The following is a 12358-nucleotide window of genomic DNA, read 5'->3' as shown; positions in this document are numbered from 1 at the left end:
TATCTATTTAAGACTACAATCTAAAATCAGTCTTCAAAATCGTCTTAACACTGTAAATAGAAAAACAGTACATTTTCAAATGTTTATTTTTTTAAAACCAAAGACAGACTCCTTAAGTGAAGGCAATAATTAATTACTTTTAATTGCAGTAGGCAACTGTACTTGCAATGGGAGTATGCTATACTTAGTGAATGATTCTAATAGTCAACAATACAAACCAACCACAGTGCAAACAGAAACTACTACCTTGTAATTTTGTGACACACAAATGTTGTCTCTAGGATATTTCTGAGGTTCCCATTGCTTCAGTTAAGAAACCACCTTAAGTGCAACTAGCATGGAGCACTTAGAAGGCTGTTCTCAATGTTGTATTTTTCAAATGAAATGCATCTATTACTGCCTTGCACTTTACCTTAATTTATTTTGCTGTTGAAACCTAAAATTCAGTTTAGTTGCAAATTTGCTACCATATTCCTCAGCCCACATTAATACACATCCTGTTGTAATTCTGGGTAAGAGAATTTAATCGACAAGGGAAATCTGACAGTTCAGTTCAGCACAGCACACTCAATTAGGTAATATCTGACTAACATCAATTTAATATGTACAAGTTTCACAAGCCACCCCTCTGATGGATTAGTGATCACAATTCCTGTACTCACCACATTTTTACACAAAGCTTACAATGGGAATTTCTCATTTGCATAATATACTAGCCTATAGTGCAACATGACGTAAGGGAATTTCCAGTTATTTCTGATCCCACCCAGACTATCAGAAGAGAACATATGCACACAAATATTAACCTATGGCAGCACTACACCACTCTTATGGTAGGCTTAAAAAATGCAGGAGGGGGAGGTGGACCAGATGAAAATCTAAAGAAAAAAATTAAGCTTGAAAGAACATTTTAAAAATAATGGTATCATATTGGCAAAGGAGATATCTTAGATCAATTAAGATCATGCATTATCTTGGGAGCATTGCCAATTCAAAGCTCAGTTATCCAGCATAATGGCTTGGTGTATGATGTCCCATTCCTGATTACTGCTCTGAATTTTGAATATGCTGTCTTTCCTCAGTTGCCTGGCTCAAGTGGGACCCTGACTCTGGTCCTACTGATACTGGAATAGCTAATTTGCCACCCAAATTTCTTTCACATAACTCACGAGTTCAGACACCAGACCCACCAAACATCCCAGGAGCATTTAAAGAGATTCCCATTACACAAACTCTGATGGAGCAGCTACACAGGTGACTGATAAAGTTAGATCAGGCTGTGCTGAATTTAAAAATGAACACAGGCACAAGTGTAGGAATCGGAGAACAAAATACAAGAAACGTTTACTTCTAGAGGAAAACAGAAAAGAAATCAAAAAGAGGGGATTAATGTTAAAATTATGTGGAAGGAATCTGATTAGATCACAGTGTACTGTGTGCAGTTCAGATCTCAACATTACAAACAGGGTATTGAAGCACTGGAGAAAGTGCAGAAAAGGTTTACAAGAATATTTACATCCTTAAGTGGATGCAATTATCAGGTACAATTGAGCAGGGTGCAGACCCCATAGAGGGCCTTTACCCATATGAAGGCATTTGATTGGAAGTTGTGGACAAATCCAGAACAAGGGAGCATAAATAATATAGCAACCACTAACAGATCAAAGAAAGATTAGGAATTTCTTCACATAGGGAGTGGTGAGATGGTGGTACTGAGTAATTAAAACAGGTTGCATTGAAGAATTTAAGATGCATACACGAGGGATTAGCAGAGTGGGAAGAGATATAGAGGGCAAAGAGGCTCACAAAGTATAAATACTGGCATAGACTATTTGGGCCAAATGACCTGTTTTATGTGTCACAGATTCGGTGTGATGCTCAACATAAAACAAATTTGAGTGGGGAAAGATGGGGAAGTAGTTCAGTCAACGTTCCCATTCCACTATTGAAATAAATACATAGGAACACAGCATCAGGCTCAGCCACCCCACTTCTCCACTTACTATGCAAGGCATTATCATAGTCTATGAAACAGTCAGCCAGCACTAAAGGGTGGAGACTGGAACTAGAACACGCAAATAAAACTTTTTCTTGCTCCCCAAAACCCATTCTTTGTAAACGTTTCTAAACAGGAGAAATAGTTGATGCAGAATATATGAATTACAAAACACTTTTCAAACAAATATTACTCGTTTCAAGACAGCATTTCATCTACTTCTAGTAGCATCATTGACACTTCTATAAAAACTAAAAGATGATTTTATAAAGTCCACAAGGTATACTTGATCCTATTTTTTTGAAAAAACTTCAAATACACCTAACCTTGAGTAACTAGTTGGTAGATATCGCTATGCAGCTGTGGTGAGTTCACACATTACAGTATGCAAGCACTATCGAAGGATCAACACACAAGCAAACAACATTTTTTGGAGAGGCAAGTGCTTTTTTAATTCAAACATAAAAAAGATACTAAAAATTAATATTTCTCAACTACCTTTTTCCATTGATCACTTGCAGTAACACAAAGTGATGACATACACTTGGACAATGCTGTTGGAAATCCCTCTATAGTTATTGTCACATTCAAAACTAGGAGTCCCCTTCAGTCTGTTTATCCATTAAATATGTTATGCCAAACAAATGCTTAAATTACATTTTCAAGGCTGTCAATGATAAATATTCTTGTTCTTCTACAGCATTTCAAGAATGTACCAAAGAGCAACACATGACTGACAATTCAGATATTTTAGGCATCACATTGGGCTATGGTATTTGAATCCATTAATATAGTTAATACATTCAGTTAGCACTGCACTTCTCATTATCCTAAAACAATCACCAACTGCATTAGCCTTAAAATAATGTGGCCTTCAGCATCACTCCATCCTGCCATTGCATTGACATTACTAAAATGCTCAATAGATAAAAATGCACGTCATTTTTTGTTTGAGATCCAAAAATTAATCAGGATGAAATTACTTGCAAATCAATAACAGCAACCCAGCGTTAAAACGGAGCAGGCTACATCAAAAACAAAGATGGCTGATGCTGGCTTTTTGATTCCCTCACTTCTGTCAGTTTGTTATTGATTTGTAATTAATTTCTTTACTGCAACAGCCCCATACTGCTACAAGCAATTGGCAAACTAATATATCTTTCCAATGGTGATTGTCACAACTGAATTTATTATTCCACAGGCTAGAGCCAGAACTGCTGCAGATATCAAACTCCAGGCATGACTTTGAGGGGAGGTACCACATGGTATGATACCAATGCAAAAAGACTGGGCGGGGTGCTGTGGTTCATCCTCAGTCTGTGCTATTAACTGATTGCAGCCACTTCAACAATTAACCTGCGACAGTTGCATCTACAGTGATAGTTATGTAGTGGTTATAGTACTGCACGACCAAATCTGTTCAAATCCCTCCATGGCAAGTTGTGAATTAGAAATTCAATGTATCTGGTAGTTTGGCCTAGCACAAGGAAATATAATCTTGAGAGCCGTCAGATTGTCATAAAATCCAAAACTGGTTCACAAATGTTCTTCAGGGAAGTAAATGAACCTGTGAAGGCAAACTGGTACTCCTCTAGAGTCTGACCGACACATGATTCTTGTGTACATTATGTGACTGACTGCTAACACCCTCAGATGAGGCCTTGCACGCTAGTCATTTGTAGAGAGAAAAAAAAATCACAATCTGGACAACTAGGGTTTAGTAATAAGAGCGACCTTGCCAGTGTCATCCAAATCTGGAAAACGAAAAAAAGGCCTCAGTGAAGTGAGGGGAAAATAAAGCCAAATTACCACTACATATTGCTATTGACTCCTGCTAGAAAGTATGCGTATGTGAGAACAGGGTTGTGATTCTTCCACAGTTAAATAGCCTACTGATACTCATTGCCTCACACATCAGTGAGGTACTGGGAGGCTGCTAGCAATGAAGGGTTATTAGGTATTTGGAAATAAGGGGGGGGGCAGTGGGAAGTCTGAGAATTGTGGGAAAAGGACTACCAGAGGGCATAGCATGATAGCTGAAAGAACACTCACCGGTGTTGGAATGGGAAACAAGGAAGAATTTTCCATCAGTGGTTTACTTCATTTGATCAGTGTTGTGCAAGGATTACATTTGCAACTGAGAAAGGAAGAATTTAATTGTGATAGGTAATTGTGCAGCGCCTGCAGATGGAGTTGCTTGCCAGCATAGGGCACCACTGTGAAGGCCTGCTTACTTGCATGATTGAACCCTTAATGTTGCCTTTGTAAAAGATGAATGACTTCTGGTTTTGAAGCTAAGAGACAAATTTCATTTCTGGAACTGTAATTGAGGGCTATTATCAAATCTAAACTATTTGATCAGCTGAAAGCAGGCAAGCTTAATGACCCATTTGGTCAGCTAACTAACCTTTGGCTGCAAAAAACCAAAAGCTTTATTTTTCAGTATTTCTGCAAGGATGGGAGAGAAGAAAAAACATGACCATTTCTTCATCTGCCATTGTGAACATGGTTTACAATGAGAAAACTGCCCTCACTGATTAAACAAATTTCGGTACCAGAAAACAAACTTCCTGAAATGTCAAAGGGGTATCCCAATGGTTAGCAGCATAATGTTTAATCAGTTTAATTGCCTTTCACTATCCTCTAAAATCCAGCTGACAGCAAGAAGGATAGATTATGCTGAGTCTAAAAACCTGTTAATGTTTGATGAGAAGACGTGAGTTTTTAAAAGACTAAAGGCATAGAACATAGAAACACAAAGTACAGGAGGCCATTCAGCCCCTCAAACCTGCGCTGCCATTCAATTAGAACTTGATTTATCTACATTACAACTTACCTTCCTTTACTCTATTTCCCTTGATACCACCTTCTTCTGGCTTCTCCCATTTTACTTGGGGCAGCCAAAATGCTGGGTGATCGCCTTCTCTATCACCCATTCATCATCCAATCTCACTGCATTTGAGTCTCTCGCCACCATATCTTTCCATCTGGTCTTAGGCCTTCCTCTTCTCCTCCTTCCATCTCCATCACTCGCCACACCACATTTCCTTTCTTTCTCCATATCAGATGACCAGATCATTTCAATCTCTTCTCAGCTACTTTCTTCAATGCTTCCACAATCTTCACTGACCCCCTGATGTACTGGTTCCTGATTTTGTATTTTCTCGTTACTCCACACATTCATCTCAGCATCTGCATTCATTAATATCCAGTCGCTCCTCTCTTCTTGATGTTGTCCTAGTTTCTGCACTATATAACAAGGCCAGTCTCAGAACTGCCTTGTAGATTCTTCCTTTCAGTTTCACGTTTTCTCTAACAATTAACACTCCACTGCACTTTTCCAACTACTCCAACCAGAACTGATCCATTGCATAAATTTCCATACTTCCATCTTCTGCCATCATTGACCCCAGGTGCTTGAAATTACTCACTTTCTCCAGGTCTTCACCCACAATCTTTACACCTTCTTTGTTCCTAACAAAAATTTATCTCAGATAGCCGAAAGCTCCTAAGTGTCCTAGCAGCCACAGCATTTTGGGAGTGAACCCTCAAGACTTTAACTCATTGTGTGTCTGACAAATTTATTAAGAGTATTTTTAAGATGTAACTAGTAGGGTAGATAAAGGGGAACCAGTAGATGCAGTATGCATGGGTTTTGAAAATGCATCTGATAAGGTGCCAGCCAAAAGATTAATAGGCAAGATAAGGGTTCATGGAGTTTGGGGTAATATCGTAGCACGGAGAGGGGATTGGTTAACGGTCAGGAAGAAGAGAGGAAAGATAAATCGGACGCTTTCAAGTTGGTAGGCTGTAACTAGTGGAGTGCCGCAAGGATTGTGCTGGGGCCTCAGCCAGTTACAATCTGTATTAATGACTTAGATACATTGCTCTCGGTCTCTTTGTATAAGTTTGCTGACAATACAAAGCTAGGTGGGAAGGTAAGCTGTGAGGAGGACACAAAAAGTCTGCAAAGCGAAATAGACAGGTTAAGTGAGTGGGCAACAAGGTGGCAAATGGAGTATAATGTGGGGATGTATCAGGTTATTCATTTTGACACTTAGAAAAACTGAAATCTTTTTATAAGGCATGAAACTTGTAAACGCTGATGTTCAGACGAACTTGGGTATACTCAAACAAGAAACAAAGTTAGCATTTGGGTCCAGCAAGCAATTAGAAAGGCAAATAGCATGTTGCCCTTTATTGCAAGGAGGCTGGAGTACAAGAATAAGAAAGTCTTGCTGCAATTGTATGGGCTTTGGTGAGACCACACCTGGAGTAGTGTGTGCAGTTTTGGTCTCTATATTTAAGGAAGGATATATTTGCATTGGAGGTGGTATAGCAAAGGTTCACTAGATTGGTTCCTCGGTTGAGAGGCTGAGTGAAATGGGTCTACACTCTCTGGAGTTTAAAAGAATGAGAGGTGATCTCATTGAAACATCCAAGAAAGGGATTCGAAAGGCTGGTCCTTGGCTGGGGAAGCTAGAAACGGGCACAGTATCAGGATAAGGGGCCGATCATTTAGGACTGAGATGAGAAGAAATTTCTTCACTCAAAGGTTGTGAATCTTGGAATCCTCCACCTCAGAGGATTGTGGATGCTCCACTGTTGAATATATTTAAGACAGATTATTAGTCTCTCAGGGAATCAAGAGATATGGGGAGCAGGCAGGAATGTGAAGTTAAAGCTAACTAAGAGCCAAGATCGTATTTAATGGTGGAGCAGTCGCGAAGTACTTCCTCAGTACACTCCTAAACGGTCCAGCTCTAATTTTAAGTTTACATTTCCTTATTCTGAACTCCCCCACCAGATGAATAGCTTTGCTGTATCTACCCTATCAAATAATTTTAATATTTTAAACAGCTGGATCAGATCATCCCTCAATCTTCTATAAAGGCTGTATAAGTCAAATTCATGCAACCTGTCCTCATAAGTTAACCCTCTAAACCTCAGTATCATTCTGCTGAATCTGCATTGCACACCCTTCAAGGACAACATACTCTTCCTGAGGTGCAGTGGCCTGAACTGAAGGCAGGAGTTAAGATGTGGTCTGACCAATTGGAGGCTCCCATGTTAACCCCATGTTCTACCCTATGTATAACACAAACTGGAGACAACAGGTTGACATCATAAAGTACTGCACGGCTAAAGAAACAACCAATAAGATTTAAATTTATTCCATGTAAATCTGATAATGAAAAATTCAGAAAAAGTATTTTTTTTTATGATTAATCATGCCCCAACTAGTATGTCATGTAACTAAGGCAAAGTTACTATCAATCAATTCCAAGAAGAGTGGAGACATTAACAGTACATTAAATATTTTCACTCTGCCAAACTGACACAGTACTAGAAAATTTATCCTTCTTGCAGGAAAGGTGGAAAGTTCAACACTGGTTCTCCTGATGTGGTTATTCAGGTGCCTCAGGTGTGTAAACCAGCCAAGTTCCGCCTCTGGTTTATGCAGAGTTAGCTAATCTCAACTGGTGCACAGAAGGGACAATACAACAGGACCCCAGTGCCACTACAACCTGCCAGGCTTGGCATCACCCTACCACTACTTACCCCTCTCAGCCTTTTTCTTCTACAACCTATAGGATTAGGCTTGTTGTAATCACTAACTCTAGATATACCTCACTCTGTGTCTCATGATTTTCAGCCTTGGTGCCGATCTGTACTGTAATCCATTGTCCTTCACCTAGAATTTTCTCGGTAATAAGATTATTCTTTAAGAATATGCTTTGCCTAGAAAAGTTATGACTGGAGACAAGAACAGCAACATAGGATATGGGAAAACAAAACAATTAAACATGCAAATAGTTCGAAAAACCGAGAAGAAAGCAATGAAAAACAGTTGACACTTACTTTTAATGCTTTGGTAAAATTGAATATTGCAAAATCACAGCATGCAAAGTATTACTATAATTGTATTTATAATGAAGGATGGGTGTATCATCACACTTTCCATGTCATGCCTAATTGGAACAGCATTATACAATATGAATGTAATCAGTCTTTTCAGAAGCTAGATGGTCTTTAAACTGAAACTAACTGGTTGAGAAAAATTACGGTGCATTTATTGTCAATATCATGATGAAGAATTTAAAGCAGTAACAATTTCAGGATTCAGATGTTGGATGTAAATTACTCGAACTGCACTAATGATTTGGTAGTCAATCGAAGCATTCAATTGAAATATGCCCTCTACTTTCGAGAGGTCTTTACTATTGTACTGTCTCATACCAACAACCGGACCAATGAAACCTACGATCAAACATAAGACAGAGAGGTGTTCCGCTTTTCGGAAGGAGCTGAAATGAAGAAAATGCTTTCTAAGTCAAGATTCCTAAGGACCAATTGTAAAGTTATATTTAATAGCACTTGCGGATTTTCAAGTTCGGGCAGTACTGCACTGCTGCTTAAAAAAAAGTCACATGTTAGCAAGTGTCCTGCAAAGGGAAAATCCTATTCTAATTAATACATTTGCAGCAAATGCACTTGTTACATTTATTTTGTATCATTTTTTACTAACATTTTTTTCCCAATTTGAAAATCTGCTTTCTGGGTAAAGCCACTTGATCGCTTCTGAGCTATACAGAACCAAGATGTCCCAGATCCAATTGTCAGTCTGTGCTGAAATAAGTGCTCTCAATAATGGTAGCAACTGGCCTTAAGTGACCCTGGGCTAGAAGGGTGACACAAATAAGAACAACCAGGTTCGTACTTTATCATTATCCAGTAGCAGCTAGCAGAAAGGATGTAAGATGACAGTATTTGGCTTGGCAATCATAGTACTTCCTCCTTCTCCCCACCTCCCATCAACGAATAAATAGGTTACTAGCAATCACCATTTGGCAGTGCAGAACAGCATCTTATTTAATGCTTCTTTTTAATTTTTTTTAAGGACAGCCAGCACCCACCGAAAGCTAGTGTCTTTAGCAAAGACGGAGTAAACTCTGGGGAAGGAGGAAAATCTTTTTTTTTAAATATGAGTTTGATATACCAGATCAATGTAAACCAATAATTATTGTCTATATATCGAAACTGCCTACAGTGGAAACAATTTTTTTTAACCATAATACAGCAATTTAAACAAGAGCTACAGACTAATTTCCATCAAAACTGTGACAGCCAAACTTCTCATGTCTATGCTAGCATTCAAAATAAGCAATTAAAAACAGTAAAATATTGTAATGCCAAGTAACAATGTGGTAGACCATGCTTCCAAACAACATTTCCACCATTGCAAGTAAAATACAACCAACTGTTGAACAGTACTTGCCCAATCAGCATAAGCAATTTATTTTAACTATCATATTTACAAAATCTTTAGCATTTTTGTAGTCGTACCACTAGTAATCTTAAGAAAACGTGTGGCATTCATTAGCCACATATTACATATGATGCACTGCAGTATGTAATTTAAATAAAATGCGATCTATGGCTTACTTTTCTTATTTTCATTTTGTTCCCTGAAACAATCCTGGATATGAGAACTGTACGCCTCACTCATATAAGGATCAACAGTAGGGAACTGTAATAATCCAATCTTACTGTAGAACCCCAGCTCCCATCAATACTGAAAACTGTCTAGGTTAAACTAGAGCCAGCTGAAAATGACTTGGGAGGCAAACCACTATAGATTTGGCAAAATACTGCCTTTTGAAGGCAATTAGAATACCCATGTTCACTTGCGCATGTAGCATACTGACAGCAGAATAACTCACCTGATCAATGTGATTTAGTTAAATGTACACAACTCAGAAGTCAGCAAATTAAAACTATATCTATTTACTTAAATCTGGCACCCCCACAGGAAAACAGCTACAAAAGTCATTGCCTCTAGAGACCTTTGTTACTTCAGCAACAGGGAATGGACTGTGAAGTCATTGTCAGCTTAGCAACCACACAATGGCGCTGGGTCACCTGGATAGGGGGCGAGGAACAATCTTGTCCTTTACAGATGATCCAGGTTTAAATACTCACCACAGCAAGTCGCACAGAAAACTTGCAACCAACAATCGGTGAGGTTTTAAGTACTTTAACCATAAAAGTATGGAGCTCTGGGGAGGGAGAGGGGGACGAATGCAGACTCCTAATCTTCTTCCAATTGACGTTTAAATGTCCAAGTTGGATCATTACACCCAAGTGAACTTGGACAGCAGCCATCCTTCTTACATTTTATTATCGAAACCTCTTCAGCAGCTCAAAACAAAAGTTATTCCTCTGATCAAACCCACTGTTTAAGGTTGCTCAGAGTTTATCGACCTGTCCGTTGAGGGGCCTTCAGAACCGAAGCAATATAAAAGGGGTAAAAGCGAAATGATGCAGGCCTGGCCCTTACCTTTCAGCAGAGGCAGGGGGTTTAAGTCGATGGCTTTGCCTTGGATCCTGTACTGCGAGGAGCTCTGCGAGCGCTTCTGCTTGGCCTTGCGAACGGACTTCCGAGAAAATCCGTCTACTTTCTCCACTGCCGTGGTGACGCTGGGCGAGGACATATCCCCCCTTCTCGACCGAGCCGAGTCACCTCACCTCGAAAGGGGGGGGGGAAGCGGCGGTGAACGACAGCCCAGGGAGAGACAGAGAGGCAGGCACCCACCTTCTCCCCCCCCCCCGCCCACCCACCCCCCAGCCCGGGTGAACAGGGCTGACCCACCACCTCCTCCTCCTCCCCAGCCCCGGCGCCGAGTAAAGCGAGCTCACTGCCAGGGGGGGCCCGGCCTTGTGTCCACTCACTGTCCAGAGAGTAGGAAGCGGGGGGTCAGGGTCCGGGGGAGGGGTGGGGGGGGTAAGGAGGGGGGGGGAGGGGGTAGTCTCGCTCTGCTCTCCTCTCCTTTCCTCTCACTCACTTCAAGCGCCCATTAAATTCCGGCTGAGCGGACCGGGCGGCGTGTGGCTTTTTTGGGGTCGGATCCTCCTCCTCCTGAAGCAGATTACAAGCTTTGTAATTGAAAAAAAAATAATAAACGGTCACATTCCTCGACTACACCGGCTGTCCCTGCGCTTGGCTGTGCCTGTCTGGGTGGACGTGGTTTTATTTTTCACATATATATTTCCCCCTCTATTGTGTTCCTCTTCCTTTTGTGTCAGTACCGATGAGCCGCGTCCATTTCCAATATGGGGTTGTGTCCAGCTCCGTGCGGCGGGAGGGGAGGAGGCGGGTCTGGTGAAGGAGGAGGAGGAGGAGGAGGAGGAGGAGGGGGAAAGTGGGCGGGTCCACGCCAACAGTCCCAACCCCTCCCCCCTTCTCCTCCTTTCCTGCCCTCCCATTGGTGGAATCCGCCCCGCGCCCGAGACGGCAGCGGGCGGAAGCGCTTTCCCATTGGTCCTGCGACCGTGTCAATCGAGGTGACGTCACCCCGCTTGCGATTCTGAGCGGTCGCGGTCAACGTCAATCGAAGGATGTCACGGCGCCGGGCAGGTTGCCTTGCGCGCGGGAGGGGTAGTCAAGTTCGGTTGATTTCACAGAGGCCGTTCCCATAGTCAAGGGGGTCAGCAATTACCCGTATGAACCATTCACGGGCGTCACAGTTGAGAAGGAACTTGTGTTTTGAGAGAGCAACGCAAATTACACAGTACAAATTGTATAAAAGAGAAGTTGTTCAATACACTACCAATACAATACAAATTAAATGGAGGATGACTTGCTTTCATTCCAGTTCTGAAATGGCTGATAAATCCAATGCACAATCTGTAGACTCTGCCACATGTTGGACAGGTGATGCTTGAAGGATTAGGTAGTGGGTTTGTTTGGAGGTTTGTGCACTCTTTCCGACGCCTTGATTTAGTGTCTGCACATTCCTGATGAAGTTTTTTGATATGTCCAGTTCCTTCCTAAATCAAACCTTCTCCAGTTTAGTTGGTGGCAAGCCAGACTCCCTTGACCTCTTCAGGGATGCTTTGAGGACATTCCTAAAGTGTTTCCGCTGTCCTCCTGGGAGTCTCCTGCAGTTACCGAGTTCCGAATAGAGCAGTTGCTTCGTAAGTCTGGTGTCAGGCATACAAACACGTTCACATGAACAACAAAGAACAACCTGTACTGTCCACCAGCGTTGGTTTTGAGTGATTATCACCTTGATGCTAGGCATGTTTGCTTGCAAGAGGACCCTACTGTTAAACCGCTTTCTTGCTCTAGATTTAGAGTATCTTGCGAAGGCACCACTGATGGTACTTCTCCAGTGCTTTGAAGTGTCTACCCTAGGTTGCCCAAGTCTCTGAAGAAAATAGGAGCCTGGGGATCACAGCTGCCTGCTAAACCATGACCTTTGACTCAAGTTTGAGACCCTGGTCTTCAAATACTCTTTTCCTCAGTTAGCCAAGGGCTGAGCTGGCACATTTCAGGCGATGATGAATTTTGTCAAATTT

The 12358-nt window shown here is 41.3% G+C and overlaps 1 protein-coding gene across 4 annotated transcripts in view; it reads right to left on the bottom strand.

Annotated features, from left to right (window-relative positions):
• ppp2r5eb (protein phosphatase 2, regulatory subunit B', epsilon isoform b) overlaps positions 1 to 11131 on the bottom strand; it is a 94217-nt gene extending 83086 nt beyond the window's left edge. Inside the window, exon 1 of one of the 4 annotated variants that reach the window (XM_078562237.1) lies at positions 10338 to 11131. In XM_078562237.1, the coding sequence (XP_078418363.1) occupies positions 10338 to 10491 (154 nt within the window). In that variant the 5' untranslated portion in view covers positions 10492 to 11131. The remainder of the gene's footprint in view (positions 1 to 10337) is intronic. The other 3 variants (XM_078562238.1, XM_078562240.1, XM_078562239.1) reach the window with 3 other exon arrangements.
• Positions 11132 to 12358: the final 1227 nt, after the last annotated feature.

The sequence above is a fragment of the Cetorhinus maximus genome, chromosome 18, assembly GCF_964194155.1.
Source record: "Cetorhinus maximus chromosome 18, sCetMax3.hap1.1, whole genome shotgun sequence".
NCBI classification, from domain to species: Eukaryota; Metazoa; Chordata; class Chondrichthyes; order Lamniformes; family Cetorhinidae; genus Cetorhinus; species Cetorhinus maximus.
This window is presented reverse-complemented; position numbering and strand designations above follow the sequence as displayed.